This window comes from Tachypleus tridentatus, chromosome 13 (assembly GCF_004210375.1).
Source record: "Tachypleus tridentatus isolate NWPU-2018 chromosome 13, ASM421037v1, whole genome shotgun sequence".
Taxonomy (NCBI): Eukaryota; Metazoa; Arthropoda; class Merostomata; order Xiphosura; family Limulidae; genus Tachypleus; species Tachypleus tridentatus.
In genome coordinates, this window is record NC_134837.1 from 229,155,196 (window position 1) to 229,177,752 (window position 22,557).

Genomic DNA, 22,557 nt, shown 5'->3' on the forward strand with positions numbered 1-22,557 from the left:
CAAAAATGATGTTGTTACCTCAACACCTATTTTAAGAATTAGACTATAGTTTCATTCTTAAGTGAAATGTTTTTTAAAAATTGAAAGTCTACAATATATTTAAATATGTGCATCATTACACAATTACAACATTATTCTGTTTTTATTCCTTTATACTTGACACAAGTAAATCATAAAGAACATTGTTTTCTAGATACCTTATATTTTCTATTTCTTTCTTTATCATGACAGACTACCACACCAGTGTTCCCAACAGTGTCAAGAGAGAAAGATGGAGACCATCTGGAATTATACACTCGTATTCTGGCCTGTAAAGGACAACACTATCCAAATAAATATTTATGTGGAAAGATAACTAAAATTCCACAAAAAGTTATATGGATATCCATACAAACACAACCACTAAATACATTTTCTAATCAACAAAATTGTTTATTGCACTACTAATAATTCAAATTAACAAACCATCCACTATAACCACAATTTTGTTTTCAATTGGGGAGGTCACATTTAATCTATCAGTTTCTACATATTATAGAATGATAAAATCATAAGCTTAAAGTTATTATTTAATACAATATCACTTGATTTTATAACTCAGCCTTATTTTCTAATTTTATTTGTAAAGCCACCTTAATTTATTAATCTTACTATACAAATATACACAAAATTTATATATATATATAAAATACATACACAACATATACCATGTGGAATATGTTAAGCATAATAATATGCAGAAGTTTGAGGATACGATTATATCAAAAACAATTTTATAATAATTCCTTCTTGAAAAGCTTCTATTTTTGACAAGAAAATGACAGAATTTTTCTTTTTTTAAATAACATTTTACCATTATAAAAAATACACAACAATAATTTATTGAAAATGAATTAGAATTAACTGAGAGAATTTCTCAATGTGATGAACTAGTTCAGATTATAGATATGTATAAAACTAACTTTTATAAACATTTTTTAAAAATAAAATACACACACACACTTAAACACATTTTTTTTAGTAATCAAATTATGTTTAAAGCTGCAAAACTAATTAGTAATAATTTAAATTACTATACTAGAACTATCTGTATTTTTTACTAGTGGGGAATTAAACCCTAGATTTTAACACTTCCAATCCATAAACTTACTGCTGATCCATTGGGGGACATTAATTTTCTTCATAAGAAAATGTATTTCATACAGATACCTCCATTTACAGAAATAATGTCTTCTTCTCATCTTTGCAAATGATATTTGCATGCCATTAGCCCCGAGGTAATTCCCAACTAATTTCATGCATTTTATGTGAACTGCACTGGTGCACAATGACATTATTATGTAGTGAAACCCTTTACTAATAGGAAGGTGACAATCTCCATGTACAGTAATTCTTCCTAGGCATTTGCACCCATGATTTCACTTTTTGGTGAGATAAGTCAAAGAAAATGTGCACTGGAAGTGAGGAAGATGGGTAAGAATGTGTGATGGGGTGAGTATCAACCAGAAACGCTTTTCATATTAGGTCAAATTGTCAGTGAATCAAAACATGTAGTGTAGTTGAGGTATGTCTAATAAGTACTTTGCATGTTTACCTTCACTCCTCTGAACAGGCTCTGGCTGCAGGAGGAAGAGGGCACACTACATACATAGTGTTTTTCAGGGGATGACCTGCACTACAATGAGTGTCACTACTATCTTACTTCTCCTTTATTGTGCTTAGCCTAACTTGTGAGAATTCTTCATCCATTATATTAGCAGCAGCTATGAACTAGTAAGTGGCGAGATCAGGAGATGTGCTTAGTTTTTTAATGGACCATCGGTCAAAAAGGTCTTTTATTGAAGACAGTGCAATGGGTGACAGCAAAATTATATTTTTAAAAGCCAGCAAGTATGAACCAAACAAGTGAGTAAAACACTTCCATGGTGTTTGACTTTTGCCAAACAAGTACTTCATGTGGTCCTTTAAAACAGTCACTCTCATAGTAGATATTCATACAGCCAGCTTAATGTAGATTTTATGAAATAAGAATATTCCAGGATGCAATACCAGCTACCTGGTGACATCCTATGAAAGTAAAATTGAGAGTTGAAAAAAAAATTGTAAATCTCCTTCTCAAGGACACTGTGTGTGAATTGAAGAATATTTACTTCTGAGGCTCAAATTCTCTCAGGAGACATAAAACCAGATGATGTAGAGAATGAAAGATGAACGTGTTATAGGTCCTCCACAAAGCAACCTAAAGGATCTCAACCAAGAGGCAGCAAAAAGATGCAGGAGAGTAAGAAAGAGATGAAATGGATGTGAATAAACATAAAACAGCCATCAAGTATTCATATCCAGGAAACTATAAACCAAGCAGTGTAGGTAAGGGACCCATCCAGTAAGAGAAGAAAGAGAGACATTTATGACAAGTAACACCAAACAATCCAAACAGAATACATGAACCAGATTGGGGCTGAATTAATGTAGAGACAAGAGACAGAAAGAAGAAGCAAGGAGAGAAACTAGTTACCTTTCCAAGAATTAGGGATATCAGGAAAGAAAGAATGGTACAGGTAGATAAAAACAGAAGTTACCAGAGAAAATTGGTAGAACAAGCAAAAAGTCAATGGCTTGAATGGGTTATGTGTGAGAGCATGCAAACTACATGAAGGTCTCAGTCGGACATAGGATTTGGGTGTGAAAGTTGGTAAAAAAAAAAAAAAAGCAGAAGAAAGTGGAAAGAACAGGAGAAAAAATGCCTTGTGGTATTGGGAAAGATAAAGCACAATGGACAAGATAACCTCATAACAATACATACATTGTGTGTTTTTGAGAGGAAGATCTGCACTATGAGGCATTAACAAACAAAGGTGGTTTCAGAAATCCAGTATGGAAGTCAAAAGTGGCAGGCAGACCAACAACAAAATACAGACAGTTTCATAGCAGAAATAAAACAGGAAAGTGGTAAGAAATATGCCACTTGATTGGAGAGTCAAGCCTGATGGAAGAGGGAGGCTAGATGCTATGTAAAGAAGCTGAGCTGGCCAGAGAAACTCGAACAATAGAACCCAACAAGGAGTGATGGATATACATAGTGTAAAGGCAACAGGAAAGTGATAAGAAGAATACCACATATTCACAGAGTGTACCCTGATGGGTAGGGACAAATTCTACATGAGAAGATGGAATGATGAGTGGGGGTATTGAGTAGAGAAGGGGTAGTCTGAATCCTAAGAGGAGAAAAAGAGGAAATCAATGATATGACCCAACAAGGAGTCACATTTCAAGGCAAGTAGTTGAAGAAGAGGATAAGCATACAGAAAAAAGTTAGACCATACACGATTGAAAGTATTAACACCAAAAGTTAAAGGATGTGGATCAGAAAACCAGGGAAGAAGTCTGGAATTGAAAAGGGGTGGCAGAGGCATCTTTGAGAGGCAGATCCAACTGAGAGCAAACTAAGTGAAAGATCTGGTTGAGTAGATCATTATACAATGTAGACCAGTCAAGAAAGCTGATTTGCCATCAGGTTCTTAGGTCCCACTAAATGACATGCAACAAGCCAAATAAATTTAAATAGGTACAGAAGAGTATGAGCAATGCCTGAAAGAAAAGTGTCCTGGAACAGGTGTTTCCTGCACAATTGATGTAAGAAATGACTGTAGAATTGTCACAGTAGATCATGACCAAGTGATCCACCAGTAAGAACAGTAATTGGAACATGCCTGATAAACAGTGAAAGGTTTAAGCACAATGAGGTGGAGTGAATGCTTACTTTGCTTTCTAAACACCAGAAGTCTTGTCCTCATTGAGATATCATCCAGTCATAATGATAATTCCTTTGAGGAGAGAACAGGGCAGATTTGCAAACACAAATAATGTAGTCTGTATGAAGAATTCCTTGCATCTACAAGGTACATTGGAAGAATTACATGCATGTGCACCACAACAGAATGAGAGATACCAGGGAAGCCAGAGTCCCCAAAAGTGAAAGGACCTCTCATGAGAATAAAAAGCACAGATCCTAGTGACTAGATACACCATACCTAACAGGCAAAGAGAAAAAGACAGAAGTTGATTGAAACAAGAGATGAAGAAAATGCCAAAATATACTAAATACTGAGTGGGCATAAGAAAGAACTCCAAGAAAAGTAATGCCAGATCCAAGTTGTGAATATGATGAGTAAAGACCCTCACAGTACAAATGAATATAAAAGGGGCCAATGCTGAAATAAAGGAAAGATCAAAAAGTTTGAAAATATGGATTTGACAGATGGAACATATGGAGGAAGGGCTTAGAAGGATGAGTAAGAGGATGTCTAATACAATGATTATGGCTAATCACAGTCCAGTGAAAAAGACTGTAGATAGGATCATAGGAAAGAAAATAGGAAGAGGAGCAAAGAGAGGAGAACTGAACGAAGAGACAGTTGTGGAGAAATAAAAAGTGATTGTCAGCAGAAAATGAGGCCAACAGCAAAAGAGTAAGAGATGGGTACCCACAGGGTCAATTATGACATGAAGCTACTGACAAGAAGAGCAAGAACTAGATGCCTTGCAGAAAAAAAGACGAAAAAAAATGGCCTGGAACTTGGAATGGGAAGCTTAGGAGTAAACTGATTCAGATGAAGAAAAGGAGGAAAGGGCAAAGTTGAGAACAAAGAAAAACATAAGAAGGTAATAAGGATTGAAGCCATAAAATATCATCCAGGTCTCCAAAGGAAATTTAACACCACTGAAGAAGTGTAAGTGCAAAAAAGGCATATACAAGAAGGAAGAAGGTAAACAACAAGAAGGTAAATAACCCAACCCAAATTGTCCCAAAATTAAGGGAGCAAGGTAAGAATGCACATAGCAGAAGTGGAACAGGCTTTGATAGCAAGGAAAAAGAAGCTACTTCTCTGGAACACAATGAAGTGCTTCAGATAAAAGCTGGAGGTAGGAGAGAAATTACAGGAGGGTAGTGAGAAAATGGGAAACCAGAGAGTGAAACAAAGTAAGGGAGCCCAATTCCTAAGCAGACTACACAGATAGTAAAGACAGGAAAAGAGAAAGGTAAGGTATAATATCTACATATCAGGAAAAATAGTTATGAATGAGCTTGATGGCATGAGGACTTTAGATGTAATAGAGAAAATATTAGAGAACAACAACAACACAACCAGCAAGAAGAAAAGACAAAGTATACCCCCAAAACTGAGATAATGGAGTGAAAACAAGAAATATTAAAGAATGAAGGAAAAAGTAAAAGAAAGGAACATATCTGAGAATGAAATTCAGAAAAATACTGAAAGGCTATGGATATTCTTCGAATAAAAAGGCACCATCTAAAGAAAACATATTAAATTCATAGTTCAATAGATGAAATCTGACTGAAGAGAAAGAACAAAGACCAACAGAAAGGAGTAGGAAACCAAAAAAGTGGTAATCCAAAATACATTTAATAATAGCTGCAAAGTCCTCAACTGTTAATGATCTTTCAGAAGCCACAGATCAAACTAAGTTGGTGTGTGTTGCTCAGCTATTCAAACATGACTAAGTAAAAGTCACCATCATTTAAAAAGTCATGACAAACAATGAAGCTTTTGAAACAGAAGCCAAAGAAAACAAAAATCAAAGTTTCATTAGGAAATGCAAATCTTATCATTTTGAAATCAAGACAAAATTTTTTAACACATTCATTCTATGTAATGCCAAAAAGAAGAATGAAGTAATTCACCTGCAACAAATCACTAAGCTTGTGATTCTGTATGACTCACAAACCACTTGTTTTGTCAATATTTAGTGAATGCAGCTTTTAACCTTAAAGTTACCTCATTCTCTGCTTCCTTCTGTATTCACTTTAGACAAGATACAAAATTGAAGGAAATTATATCACGTAAAGAACAAAAACAACTGTTTCAGCCATCTAATTTTTTTTAAACTTTAACCTCTGAAAATTTCCAAGTCATTAAAAAAACGTTATTGCCTTTTCAAAGTTTTAGGAAAATATAAAATTTAAAGAAATTGGTTGACAAATATAAGAATTATGAAGAAAATGTTAAATACTATGCTGTAGTTGTCAGTAGATAAACTAAATCATATACACAACTTAAAACTGTAGTTTCTGGTACATTAACTGAATTCAAAATACTTTGAACTGTAGTTACCAGTAGTTTAACTGAACGTTTTACATCACTTAAAACTACAACTGAACTGTTTATATCATTAACAAACTGTAACAGGTTATTTGTTGAATAATTTGTACATCACTTAGAACCATTCTTATCCATAGATTAACTGAACTAAGCTAAACAAAACTTAATCAACATACAATTAAATAAACCAATTACAAATGTAAGTATCAGATAATTAATTAAATTACAAATCACCTAGAAACAATCTAAAAAAGAATAATTTACACATCTTTTAAAAAATGTTGATGTGAGAAAATTAACTGAATCACTTAGTATGACCTGTCAACAAAATATTTACTGATAAAATTAAACATCATTTAGTTTAACTGTAAGAGCAATGTATTATTTAAAACTGTACTTATATTATAAAGGGCACCTAACACATGATTTAACATCTAATTACCACTAAATTAAGTGAGCTAAGAATCACTTACAAAACACCTATTATTATCAACATTTAATAATTACTTCAGATTACTTAGCCACTAAAATTATCAGTGAGTTACCTGAATCAGCTTCATATATAATTATGAATTAAATCATAAAATTTAATATTAATCTAATAATGATGAACAGTGGTTACTCATTGTTATTTTATTTACATTGTTTAAGTGGAAAACTACTTTACTATTCTAAAATACACAAAAATTATATACAAATTTTATACAGTTGTAAACTAGCTAAATGTACTAAATCTTAAATTCAAACCTTTTTTCTTTTGTGCTTCTTGAAACGAAAGAGAAGAGGCTCATGAGAGCTAGGAATGGTATTGTAGATTACATCAGACATTGATCCCTACAAACAAGTAGTTAGGTTTGTATCATTATAACATACAATTCACTGGGACATATACCTAACTTTTCACATATTTTATAGACAAAAAGTAAGTATGTATTTTCTATTCACAATGTTTTGTTTCTATAAGTGAGACATGATCACATACACCAAGGACATCCAATGAATTAATTAATATATACCTTTTGGTACAGACACCTGCAGTTTTGAGGGGAGCAGTATGGGAATTTCACTTGTGTAACAATACATACTGTAACTCTCAGATTTAACATAACCCCAGAAAAACCAGTAAGATTTTGTAAAGATTGTAAGTATCACAAACACAATGAATGATATTATTTTAATTAAGTGCTTATACAAAAAACATGTTATCTATTCATTGTAGTTATTTGCACTTGGACTCTGAATAGCTAAGAATGGAGGGTGATACAGTTTGAGTTCTATTTGCATAACCTCCAAAATGAATGTCAAAAGTTTTTCAAGAGAAATGTTTAAATTTTATTTTTCATTTTCTCTACCAAATAACTAACTGTAGATATAATCATTAACATACCATTGAATGTAATGCTTAAAATTAAGGACAAGAAAAATGTACATATCTCAATTTGTCACAAAAATATGTTTAAAAAATCTCTTTCAGTAATATTTGTAACATCAAGTCCTTGTTCACATACACTTAATTTTTAATGTTTTATTTTTCATTCCTGTCCTTTAAGATTTATTATTCATCTTGGCGCAAGGATCAATAACATCCTTGGGGCATTACAGTATCATTGGGAGAGATGCACAAACCTTAAACAAAATTATCTTATACTTGTGTAGAATCTCAAGTCTTGAGAACTGGAGAAAATGTTTAAACCTTTCAATAACACACTTTAAAATATAACAAATATATCATTAACTAAGATATAAAACCAAAATCTAAATGCAATATAACTGTTTCTCTAAATATTATGTTTAGGTAAAAACCAACAATTAGTGTCATCATGGACAGAGTAGCCAATAATGTTACTGGCATTTACACAGTGACAACAACTGAGGACCATTTTCAAAATAGCTGTTGTTGCATTATAATGTAGAATTAATTCTTTCTAATGACTACATACAAATATGTCAAGTAATAACATGCAACTTGTAAAGCTCAAGGAATAGTATAAAAGGTAGGTGTGGCACCTGTCATGGGGTGGAAAAAACATTATTTCTATACTCCAAACTCAGGCAAAGGACTTTAGAACACACAATTTAACAAGATAAGTACATGTATTTACTGTCTAGAATTACAACTACAAGACTAGGATTATTTTATTTAAAAATTGATATTTTTCATAGTTTGGGGAGAACATGACAACAAAGCTGAAGTTTAAGAGTTCTTTTGAACAACTGAATTAAAATTTAGATAACATAAAACTCAGAATTATAACATACACTACAATGTTAATTTCAATGATAAACATTGATAGTAAAGTTGTTTAATTAAATTTTTAATGTAACTCAATAATTTGCACAGAAAGGTGTTTATAAGGGTACCCATATTTAAAGGGATATGTGATTATGTCTCACTTAAAGTCTGCATATAATAAATAATAATCTTCACACAAAAAGATATTTCAAGAGTTTTGAAAAATTATGCATGCCTCTAAAATGGAAATTATATAAAAAACTCTTTTCCAGACTATTTCAGCAGAAAAATCACAGGCACATTATTAATGATGCTTTTATATTCTATGCATATTAATCTAAAATTTATAATTTTATTACAAGCTATAGCTTGTAAAATAAGGAAGAATGTTTTTTTAAATAGGTACAACTTTTCATTTATTGGTTCAATCATTCTCAAGTACACAAGTTTTAATAGTAAAGAGAGTTTATGTACTTAAATCAACAGTTAACAATCTAACAACTTAATTACATTTTAGAATTGATAGTGGTAACTTATGAACATGCATATCAATCCACATGAATTGACAGGTTATTTATGGTTGAACAGAAAATAAACAAACAAAAAGTGCATAAATATGAATAAGTGGAATATGTTATGTAAAATATTTGCATAGGATTTGGATTAGAGAAATAATGACTAAAGACATGCAGAGATGTATTTACGTATTTGTTGTTGGATTGTTTGATTGTATTAAAGACTTCTCTGATTTTTCTAATCCACCAGAAACTAGGCACTCTAAAAGGCCTTGTAAATATAGTATGGACTATATGCACCGGAGAAAATATAAATAGAGACACTGAATGCTTAACCAAAGTCAAAGACATTTCTCATTAAATTTTGAATGTAATTAACTAAAATCCTCAAGACATGCTCAAGTAAAGTATGCTCAGGCAGAGAGGGTTATATTACCTGAAGAAAACACTTACTGTAATTCTGTTATTGCTATTTGTTTATGATAAGGTGAGATTCTCCTTCTTTATATTAATTTTTATAATGTTATATGATTCTATACATGTAATATTACAATGCAATGCACTGCTAGACCTGCCAAAATTTATGATTATCTTTACATTTTATGTAAGTCAGCTATTTCAGAAGGGCGTAAACAATGGTTTTCTGTTTTTGAGACTTCTAAATTTGTCTGTATTCAATATTTAATACAACACCAGTCGAATACATTCCAAGACTACACCAGAAAATGTTATTGGCTTGACACTGTTAAAGAAAAGTGTAGCGTCTTCTAGGTATCACATAAGATATTAAATCACAATTAATAATTACAACTATGAATGATACAGATTTGTTTAGCAATTTACCAACTGTACTAAAGACCTAGAGCTTAAATATATACCTGCTATAAGACATAGTCATATCGAGACATGTTGAACCTAATAATTATAATTTTATGCACATACCATTTGTTACATTATCCACAACATAAAATGTTGTCAATACTTCTGTATAATTTCTTTTTATAATACAGGTGTGGTATGTATACATACTAATAACACACTTCACCGTTGCATCTAGTGTTTTAACACTGAGTTTTGTAGACATGCATTCTCAATGACTGATATCAGTCATGCTTTTGTACAGCATCATTGCCCTTTCTAAGAGAATCCAATTATATTACCCAAGGAGATATAGAAACCAATGAATGCTGTGACAAAAGTAAGAAATTACTTTGTATGGTGTGCATGCGTGTGTGCATGCATCCATACACACAAACATGCATAAAGTGATTTTTGATGCTATTATGTATTTTGGAAAGCAAGGTTTAGCATACGGGGGCACTGAGGCTCATGAATGTAACTTCATGGAATCGTTGAAGCTAGTACCAAAGCACAACCCCCAGTTTAATACATATTTTTTTCAAATGTTCATAATAAACACTGCAGTTGAGTCTCACAGAATAAACTCATAGTTCACAATGTACTGTATAATATTGTGAAAACTGTTAACAACTTTTTTTTTTGGCATCATTTGTGGTGAAGTTTGTAACTCTGCATATAAGAAGCAATTAAGCTTGCATGTGAGATATGTCAATGATGATTTAAATATATATAAGCACTCTCTGTTCAAAGTAATGAGACAGCTGAAAACATTAAAAATACAATCAAGCAAGGATTTTTATCATATGGATTAAATATTAATCAAGCTCATATGCAGAGTTGTAATGCAGCAAGTACAATGAAAGGTTGAAAAAGTACAGTAGCAGCACAGATTTTAAATGAACATCCAAACTGCACCTTGAGCTACTGTTCTGATGTGGATTGAACTTGATAGTCTGAGATGCTGTAAATTCTCATTTGTATTTCATGGTGGAATTATAGGAAGTTACATGACTGTTAGTTGCATTTATTAAATATTTCCCTTGTATAAAGGTATAATTCAAATCCTTTACAATGGATGATACTCTTTTTGCCACTTTATGACCCCTGTGTCTAACATTTTAGGTTTTGCAAGGGAAAGAAAGTTGTGGTGTCATTTGTAGCTCAACATGGCAGTTTGTTGGATTGGCTGGAGGAAAAGTGTAAAGATACTGTATTGACATCAAATGTGTATATGCAAGCTTATGAGTTTGTTAATAGATGCAGAAATTCAGTGCTTTTAGTCTGAAGCTTTTGAAAAAACTGTTCTCAATAACTCAACCAGTACAAATTCTAATACAGTCAATGCAGTTTGCTAGAAGAACTGAAGGCATGGTTTCTCTTATGCATGATGCTAATGATGCTTGCATCCTGCAGTTTTACAAATGTGTTTTATCCACTTCTAATTCTATAGGCATTGAAGAGCCTACATTGCACAGATGTACAAACATCACAAAAACTGAAAACCTGTGTCAAAAGTATGACATTTGTCAAGATGACCTGGTGCCATTAAAGTCAAAGGACTGTCTGAAATATTAAATTGGACAAGTGCACAATGTCATCACCAATAACTTTTCAGATTCATCAGATTTCCGTACATTATTATTGAAAAGCAATTCACAAAAAATCCTGTGCTTAATAATGTTTGTCCATCCTGCTTAAAATCTGTATGGTGGCTCCAGTGACCACATTTACTGCTGTAAAATCATTTTCTGTCATAAAAAAGCTGAATAGTTACTTGTGCCTTACCATGCCAATCTTGCACAACTAATCTTACTTGTGTCTATACCTTGAAGAATGATATGAATCAATTGGATTTACCAAAAGTTATTAATGAATGTATTAGTTGCAGTACAGCTATTCTCAATCTGTTTTCTTCTTCAATAAAAGTTTAATATGTATAAAGTATTTGTTTAATTGACTTCTTAGTTTGAGTAGTATGTCTAACAAATTTTCAGGGTGGATGTCTCCAAGTTTGGTGAGTATGTTAATTCACTGCTTTACTAACATATACCAAATATCTACTACAATATTAAAAAACACACACACACACAAAGAAGACACACTTAATAAACAAAAACAAAATTTCTCCACAAAATAAAGGGCTCCTAATCACTTTCCCAACCCGTACATAGGAAGTATTAACATGCTGCTATCAGAAATTTGTAAAAACTAACAAAATATAACCTTAATATAATGACTAAATTCACTTCACCCTGGAATGAAAATCAAATACATGTCAAGCAAATTATATGAAAACCTACCCCACTAGGAAACACTCACAAAATAAAATGTAACAATTGCCCAGCCTTCTCATTAGGTGAAACAGGATATAACTTTTTTTTTTTAATATAATGCTCTAATACTAGATCATGAACATTAACAAAAGAAAAATCAGATAAGTCTTATTAATACAATTAAGTAAGCACAAATTAACAAATATTTAGGCACATCTTTATATGTCTTTGATAGTTATTTCCCCAGACATTTCTAATTTTATGCAAATATTTCACATAACATTTCCAATTTCTTATTTATATAATTTATGTTTTTTCCTGTTCAGCCACAAATAAATAAGCTGTAAGTTCACATGGACTGACATACACATGTATAAGTAATCATTACAAATTCCAAAACCTAAATACATTGTTAGATTGTTGAACATTGATTTAGGTGCTAAAAATTTCTTTACCATAAAAACTTGTGTACTTGAGAATGATTCCATCAGCTACTAAAACACCATATGTGTTCTAAAAAATAATACTTATAATCAAAAAGGAAACTTAAAATGTACCTATTAATATAAACTTTATTTTCATGTATTTTGTAAAGCAGGTTTACTCTTCAAGGTTTCATATTTACTTTCAACATTACTACTTGAATAAAATGAAATAGGACAATGCTTCTAGAATACAGCCTATAAGAGAAACATATTAATACATCACTAAATTTATTTTTTGTGTGTATGTTTCTGCACAATAATTTGGATATGAAAATCTCTGTTACCTTGAGTTGAACAGGAAGCCCTGTTTTGTTTACAACCCAATAAGGTGCATAAATGTAGACATCTAGTGCATGCTGATGGCTAAGATGAACATTGAGGACTAGCTGCTTACTGCCTCCATCAATATCCATGTCAGGCTGCATTAATACAGTGTGGTGTTCTTCAGTATCTGCAGACAATTCCAGTTTCCCTTTCCACGACACTCCCAAATAATTTGGAACCTAAAACATAATCAAATTAGTTTTCCAAGCAACTTGGATAATTCTATCTCTAAATATCATGAGTTCAGTTATAACAGTAATACTGCAAAATATTTTAGCTCTTCTTATTAACTTGAACAAACTGAAACTTTCCAATACACACAAAAAATGAATTTAAAGCAAGAAAAAAATAATGAAAACAATAAACACTGATTTACTACTGCATTCTTAATATTATGTTATTTTCTGAAACATGTACATATGTTAGAATAGTATTAAGCATAAAAAAATTATTTTTTGGGAAGATAATCAAGCAACTGTAATTTGAGGATACTGTCACCATGCTTTTTTAAATAGTTACTTTTAATAATTTACATGAGTATACTAAAGACTACATTGCCTGTGCTTTACCTCTACAGATATCTCTTTAACATGACCAGGCTCTACATCTAATAGTGGGACACTCTCTCCTTCATGTAAGGCCAAAAGATCACCAGTTTTCTACCAAAAACCATTTTACAATAAAGAATTATATTAGTTATTGACAAATTTTACAATGATTGTAAAACACTTATACAAGTCACACATGTACATACAATACAAGGATAATAAACACTTCTAAAAATTTTTCCACACTATGAAACACAAAAATATAAAAAATGTTTCATCAATATACAAAATGCATTTTCAACGCAACTACTGTAGAACATTAAGTTTACATAATATTAAATAATGTTATTGAAAACAATATAAAGTAAACAGAATACAAACATATTTAAATCTTTCTATACAAAACAGTGTGTGTGGACCAAAATGATCTATTTTCTAGATGGTATAATTTTTTAAAGTGAAATATTTAATCTATTTAGAATCACTTACCATCATTGCAATTTCTAAGGTGTATGGTAGTGCATTGTGTACAATAACAGGCGGATAGAGATGTAATGTGTAGTTTGGGACTACCTTCGTTCCAACAGCAGGACATTTAACACTTTTATTTTCTACACACGTCACCTAAAATAATACGTGACTTTATTGGAAAAACTATAGCTTAACCTAAATTAAATGAAATTAAAAACTACTAATCAATAATCAACTTCAATAATTTATTGGATATTAAAATTGCTTAATTATACAAAAAATGCTTTACTTTTGAGCTGTAATAAGCTTTTGCTACCAGCCAGACTCAACCAAAAGATACACATTTTACTTTTGTACAGGAAAAATATATACAGTGGTACCTCAGTTCTCAAACTTAATCCGTTCCAAAAGGCTGTTCGAAAACCGAATCAATTTTTCCCACAAGAAATACTGTAAATTAAAATAATCCGTTACAGATCTCTAAACATTATGCATTATGAAGCATTTTAAGTAAAAATATTGCTTATTTATACCTGTATAATAATACTTACATGCATAAAGTCAACCATAAAAACTATAAACACAATAAAAAAACAATAAATGAAAATTTAACTGCACTTTACCTGTGCTGAGGAGAGCTGATGGCATAAGTGAAAGGTGGTGAGGAATGTGGAGAGTAGGAGGGTTATTATTGTTTGGAAGGAGAGTCACCTTCGATAAAAACGTCAGGTAACTCTCCTTCTGGAGTTCTTTCTCTTTTTTGTCTCTTTGCACTGCTACAACCTGCTTGAGACTCACTGGACCTATTTCTCACTTAAAACTTGTCTAATAAGGTTTGTATCTGCCTGGCACCCTCCCCATGTCTCATCACACTATGTATGCCACTTCCTAAATTTTTCAAACCACCCCCTACTAGCCTTAAAGGCATCACTTGTATCAGCACTCGTTCCAGGGGTGTTTTACAGGAGGTCAGCATGCAACTGCTTTGCTTTCTCATGAATGATGGTTTCAGAAATGCTATCACCAGCTAACTGTTTTTTGTTTAACCAAATCAACAACAGTATTTTTACCTCTTCCACTGTTTGTGATCATTGTTTCGTAAGCACTATCACTCCTTTTGCAACATCAACTCCTTTGATGACCTCTTTATTTTTCAGTATGGTGCAGACTGTTGACTTTGCCATACCAAACTGTGTAGCTAGGTCAGACACGCGAACACCACTCTCATACTTTGCTATGAGATCTTTTTTCACCTCTATTGTGGTTCTAACAACTTTTCTTTTTGGTTTGCTGCTTTCATTATCCTTCTTTGACCACATGGTTGCTTATTTAATCAGAATATTTAGAGAAAACAAAAACAAACGAGAACGTTCACATCAGATTTTAGCGAGGGTGTGGACTGAGCGACAGGTGTGGGCAAAATGTTTTGTGCAAGTTTGGGGTGGGCCGAAAATGGTTGAAGGGTCAATCGGGTCATCAGTTGGGTTATTTCGAGGGTTTGGGCCATGACAGCTTGGTTCGGAAACTGAGTTTATGTTTGACAATCGAGACATTTTTTTCTCAAACAATATGTTCGAAACCAAATTGTTCGAGAAGGGAGTTGTTTGAGAACCGAGGTACCACTGTATTTTTGTTTAAACATCAAAATTAGCATAAAAATTAAAAAATAAAATGCAAACAAGACTTACTGTTTTCTTATATATGTATAACCATCTCATTGATAAATAAATACTCCCTCATATAGGAAATAATAAATAATGTTATGGGTACATTTCTTAAAAATAAAACTAACTAAAAACAGCTAGAAAAATAAACTGAGTCAAGAAATCCACCACGTGTGTTTGATCAGTAAGTTTCAAACACTCAATTCACCAACTGTCAAGCAATTACAACACCAAAGTTTGATTCAATAAAGAATTTGTTGTCTTTTTTCATATTTTCATTTTGAACATCATGGTAACTGAAAGGGTATGGACCCATTATATTTATCACATTATAACTCAACATTACAGTCACTGATGTTATGATACTCACCATCATCAAGGGCATGTTTTGAGATGAACAGAAAACATTTAAAAAGAATTTCCTTCGTGAAACACACTAAACAATTATAATAACATTAATTCTAGAACTATTGGAGTAAAAAATATTTTGAAATAGATTACAATAACCTTTTATATTTTGAAATATGATATCCAGAGTTATTCATTTCAAAAGTTGAAATATATAAACTACATGTACTAGGTTTAACATCTGTAAAGCCTTTATCCCTTAGCATAAAAATGATCTTTTCCTCTAGGATAAAGACATCTAGTTCATTTTTAGTTTAACCACACTAAGCCTAAACAAATTCTCATGCATGTATTTTCATATTCCAATTTCTTTTGTATACTGGCCAAAAACTATTTTGGTGCAGATAACATGTACCTATAGCAAAGGTTTCAAGTGTACATTAACTCTATGACTACTCGCTATTAATTTTTGTTTTTAGTAGTTAATGTTGCACTTGTAGTACTTCTTTCCAAAAATAAAACAAGTGAATGAAATTGTTCAAAATTTGACAAAACATTCCTAAAACAAGTATATGCTTTCAGAAAAATTTAATTTGGATTTTTTTCTACTATTCTTAATAAAAATTTATTTAATGTAGTAATTTGCACTTACACTTTAAATATTTTACCTGCGAGATGATTTTTATATGAAGTAAAAATCCCAACATTTTATCTAACAATGCTAACATTTCATTTCTATAATCTCTAGAACTTCATAAATTAGTATCAAAAGGTTTTTTAAGGTAGGTATTTATATTATATTTTCCACTTTGTCTACTATATCACAAAGTCTATATATTATCAATGGTATACAGTGCAATGGAATATTTCAATTAACAGCTAGAAATACATATGTACCTTTCAACTCTTCATAGAATAGCCATATTTTTTTGTATGCATAATTTTAAGTCTATCTTTTCACTTATTGTTTATTTTTAATTTTCCTTTCCCATTCTTTGCCTATTATCAATTATGCTCACACATCAAATAATAGCCACAGTGGTTTATGAAGGTATTTCAGCAGATTCCTACAGAAAAAAGTTGATGTAACACAATGGCATTTATACACAACTACCTTATTTATAATCTTTTACAATCCAGGTGACAAGTTAAACTTATAAAAAAATACTAAACCATTTATATATGATGTTTAACATACACATAATATATAATTAAGTAAAAAATAAAAGCAAGACCTGAATACAACTTAACTGTCTCTGTAAATATATCATATTTAGGTAAGAAACCACTAGGTGCTACAGTTGATCATGCAAACAACAATACTAATGGTAGTTACATCTACTTTAATACAAAAACTGTTTGTCAGTTTCATATTAATCTTTAGTAGGGTACAGTGTAAAATGAGGTCTTTATAACAACTATATACACTTGTGTTACCAACTACATGTACACTATAGATTTGAAGGCAAAATATAGAATGTCAATGTGGCAACTGTCAAGGGTTGTAAAATCAATTTCTCTTTGCCAGTGAATTCAGTTGTAGAACTTTGTATATCACACAACTACTAGCATCTATGTACTCATGTATATTTTCAATTTATGTTGCTTAGAGTGAGCCACTTCTAAAGGCAAGGTTTTTCAAAGCATGTGGATCACACAATATGAAAGCTTACAGTTTAAGTATTTCTTTTTAAAAATTTCTTTCAAACAAAGTAAATAAAACTTAGATGATATTAAAATTCGAGTTATAACATAACTATGATGTTATATTAATAGTAAAATGGTTTAATTAAATTTTGAATGTAAGGCAATACCATATGCAAAAAGTAATTTAAAAATGGAACTGGAAGCAACAGGGTTGAATAAAGTACTGTTTCAGTCCATACTGCCATGGTTTTTCAATATGCTGAGCTAAAAACAAACTACAGGTAAAAATTATATTACTAGCAATATTCAATACTTCTGTTGTAAAAAAAAATAACTAAAATGACACCTCAATTTCCTTTAAACACAAAACTGTTAAATTCATATACATATTTGGAAGTTTTATTGTTTATTTTGTATTTCACACAAAGCTACATGAAGGTTATCTGCAGTAACTGTTGCTAATTTAACAGTGTAAGACTAGAGGGAAGGCAGCTAGTCATTCCTATCCACAACCAACTGTTCGGCTACTCTTTTACCAACAAACAGTGTGATTGATTCTTACATCATAATGTTCCCATGGCTGAAAGGACAAGCATGTTTGGTGTGATGGGGATTTGAATCAATGAGCCTTGGGGTATGAGTTGAGCAGCCTAACCACCCAGCCATGCCCAGCAGAGTTGGAAGCATATTTGAAAAAATTGGTGGCATCTTAGTTTGGAAAAATAAATAAAATCACTGTAGTCACAACTAAATTTGGCAGTATTTACCAAAATATTGAAGAAATGTCTGTGATTTATAATATACTAAAACAGCGAAGTAAGATAAAAGTATGAAAATGTACATAGATCCACCGAAGTTATGAAACTGGAAGTATACATGCATTGGAAACACTAATGATAATGAGTCAAGTAAAAACGAAATCACTAAGACATTACACACATTTTTGCAAAATACATTACATTTTTGAAGTGAAATCAGAGTTTGACAAAATATCTGAAACTAAAAACCAAACTACCAAATTGATATCATAGTTTAGCAATAGAAATAAATGTGGCATGAAAATGTTATGCAGAAATAAATTACTGTTTTTAGAACGTTTTTAAGGCTTAATGATTATAAAAGTGCTTTAGTGAAACAATTAAATACAAATAAAATTATTTATGATAGATGTATAACATATGAACTGTTAAATAAAACAATACATACAAAAAAATGTGTTAAGACAATCTTTTTTTTCCTAATAGAGTAATGTGATTTCTTGATGACAAGAAATCCACTTGAAATAAAAATGTATCTCAAAATGGCTGGTATGGGTATTAACACTTTTATTGATGAGGAAAGAACAATGTTTCAATCTTCCTAGGTCACCTTCAGGTTAATAAAGATGGAGTTTGCAAGTGACCGTTGCCACACATCTAAGGGACGAGAGTATAAACGGGTACGGGATTGTAGGGGGCATTGCACTTGGATGTTAGGTTATTAATCAGTATAGGTATAAAGGTGCTCTTTATATTGGTTTAATTTTGGTTTTATTTGCTGTATAAATAGGGCCTCTTTGATTTTGCATTTGTTTATATTTGTTTTCCTACTTAATATCTGGGTGTTTTCTATGGTTATGTTGTGTTTATTTGATTTGTAGTGCTCAAAAACGTGTGAAGGTGTTTTTTTTATATTTATGAATCTAGTTTCCATTTTTTTCTGCTTGTTTCTCCAATTAAAAGTCGTGGCAGTTGTTGCATTATATTTTATAAATTATGTTGGTGTTATGTTTGTCAGTATAACTTTTACACAGTATGGACTTCAGTTTTGTACCTGATTTTTGAATAAATTTGGTGTTTACAGGAATGTTGTGATTTGTTATCAACTTTTTCCAAAAGTTGGTTATTTTTTCACTGATGTTGGGAATATATGGTGTGCAGCAATATAAGGTTTTGTAGTTTGTTGTATCTTGGGATTTATTGTTGTTTGTTATTGGTCTAGTTGTGGGCATATAATTTTTTCCATGGTTTTTTGAGAAAATTTCTTGATGTTGATGAAATGTTGTTTTATTTTGTTGATTTCATCAGGTGAGCATAGTTTTGTGGCTGTGTTTATTTGGTTTTTTAATATGTTGGGTTTCTGTTTTGTTTCATATACTGAGTCCCAGGGAATGTATAGTCCAGTGTAGATGATTTTTCTGTAGATTTTTGTTTTGAATTTTTTACAAGTTCTAATGATCTTGAGGTTAAGAAATGCTATTTGGTTAGCTTTTCCTGTTCACTGGTGAACTTAATGTTGGGGTGTATTGTTAACATGATTGAAAAAACTAAGTGCATGTTCTGTAGATGTAAATTTAGCAATTGTATCATCATCATACCTGTAACAGTATAGTGGTGGGTGTAAGGCTGAGTATCGATTGCTTGAGATTCAATCTGTGTCATAAAAATGTTGGCTAAAACTGGTGACATGGGATTCCCCATACTTAGACCATTTATTTGTAGGTTGTTTTGGTTATTGAACATAAAGTTAGTTTTGGAGGTAGTGAATTCTATAAAGGTTGCTAATTGGTTATTGGGGATGTGTATCAAATGGTTGGGATCTTGGATATAAAGTTCTAAGGCTATCATGCAGGCTTCAGTTGTGGGGACTTATGTGAAGAGGGAGATTACATCAAAACTGGCCATTAAGGCTTTATGATTTAGTTTAGAATATATTTAAAGTTAAAAGAGTCTTTGAAAAAGGAGCTAGCTGATGTTACATATTTAGAAAATGCCCATGCTATATATTTACCAAGGTTGTAGTTAAATGATTCATAGGTCGACATTATGGGTCACAGTGGACAACTGGGTTTGTGAGGTTTGGGTGCGCCGTATAGTTGTGATGTGCATGAGTTCTAAAAGCAGGTAAAGGCAATGTAATATATAGTTATAATGAACACAAATGTATACATCAAAAAAATTAACACCAAACAAATTTAAACTACAACACATCTAACAAAACACATGAAAATCAATTAAAATACAACTACAAATTAAAAAAACCAACACAATCTTAGAAAACATTTATTCTTACCTACCTCTATATAAGCTGTTGGAAGTCGTATATCTAATCTGATATTTATACATATATATTTGTCAAGTGTAATTGATCCTTAAAAATTGTTGTATTAAATAACCTGTTTCCAAACATATACCTTAACACAGTATTGGTTGTTTTCTCCACTATTTGCTAAACAGGTGATATGTTTCCTGCTTCTTTGGAATACTGCAATATCTTGCCACCAGAGTCCTACAGTACTCACATCATACCTATGGAAAAATATTTTGAAATACACTAATAATAATATTATTATTATAGTATTTGTCAAATTAAAATACCTAAAAAGTAACATATTAACTGTTTTTATTTTACACTTGAAAGATGTTTTAAGTAAGGATAAAAGGAACATAATTGCAATAAGTAAGAGATTTTACTTATCATGTTAAAATTTAACATTTAAAAATAATTTTTATAGTTTCAATATATTTCAGATCAAGTGATAAACAAGTCAGCTCATAAAATTTTCTGGATACTTAATACTCACTTGTAACTGTCAGTTTTCACAATTGCAGGCTGTATATACAGTTTACAGTGATAGGCAACAAATAAGGGTATGTTGTAGCTTTCACCACTTTCTAATGTAACTAGACGAATAAATTTATTGTGGAATGGATTTCTTGCATATTCATTGCTGGATGATACAACTTCTTCAAGTCTAGCTCGTTTACATAGGATATGAACAGCACCAGGAAGGTGGTTACGTATCTAAGAACACCATTTCTTATGTGAGCAAATCCCATGTTATGGTTAAATAACAAATATAAACTAAAAGATTGCCAATAAAATAAAAAAATACAAAACATAAATCAAGAAAATATATGAAAATAAACTAATTACATAAATATTAGAATAAAAATAGGCCTTTTAATAAAGAAAGAATTAAATATATTTTTAATTAAAATATCATACATGATACATAAAAGACAACACAAATCTAAAAAGTCCTGTCTAATTTACTTCCTATAAACAAATATTAACTCTTCCACTATCCTATGAAAGTAGTGTATGTGAACAAGAGCTATATACACTTAATTTAACTGGATTATTAATCAAAAATTCACATAATCATACCCAATTAGTAAGTTCCATGGTCCAGCATCAACCTTTAATCTGAGCTATAGACAAAATATATTTAGAAAGATGATACCGATTCAAATTAAACCTTAATTTTGCAAAATAAATATTTTTATAGAAAAAAAGGCACTATTAACATTTTATAAAATGGTTATTTCTGATCAAACCATAATATAATAAAGACAAAAGTAAAATGGTTAGAACTTTACCACTAAAGGTGATGAAACTATTATAGATTTCTGTCCGTGGTGCACATCAACATCCACAATAAGATAATATCGAGTTTTGTTCTGAAAAAATAGAAATGTATATTCCAGTTTATAGGACAGCGAAGTAAGTATTCTTAAATAAAACACATTAAGCTACCTTGTTATACTAACATAATGTCCATCTAATTTTTTTTAGTCATTTGAAACTTTAATGTGTGTTCTTTACATTAAAGACAGCTAGTGCATGGTGATTGTGGGATAATAATTGCATATAGTAACCTTTTCTCTGAAATAATTAGAGATTCCAGTACTAGCATGTGGAAAATTGTGTGTTGTGACTTGTAATGGGTGGAATAAAATGGATAAAACTTGGTGTGAAGTTGAAATAAAAATAAAACACTGTTAATAAAGAAAAAAAGCACAGCTGTTTACACTGGTGATAAAGTATTACATCGTGAAGAAGACAGAGAATAATAAATAAGCTAGTGAACAGATAAGATAAACAAAAATGCTACATTAAGTAAAGTTTAAGTATAACAATAAGCACCTGCGACATGAAGAAATGAAAAAAACAGAAATGAGCTCTGTAGGAAATTCCCATATATTCATGGATATGAAAGATTACATTTGTTTGGATTTGCCCATACAGATAAACCTGCCACAGAAACAAGCCCAGCATCTTTTAGTACTGAACCTAGGATGGTC

General features: G+C 31.2%; 1 protein-coding gene across 1 annotated transcript in view; it reads right to left on the reverse strand.

Moving 5' to 3' along the window:
• The window catches only part of LOC143240474 (intermembrane lipid transfer protein VPS13A-like), a 289,867-nt gene that overhangs the window by 40,271 nt on the left and 227,039 nt on the right, over positions 1–22,557 (reverse strand). Inside the window, 8 exon segments of the mRNA XM_076482942.1 lie at positions 198–308; positions 6,870–6,956; positions 12,774–12,992; positions 13,383–13,472; positions 13,851–13,985; positions 20,664–20,778; positions 21,054–21,274; positions 21,853–21,933. Coding sequence (XP_076339057.1) covers positions 198–308; positions 6,870–6,956; positions 12,774–12,992; positions 13,383–13,472; positions 13,851–13,985; positions 20,664–20,778; positions 21,054–21,274; positions 21,853–21,933 — 1,059 coding nt within the window.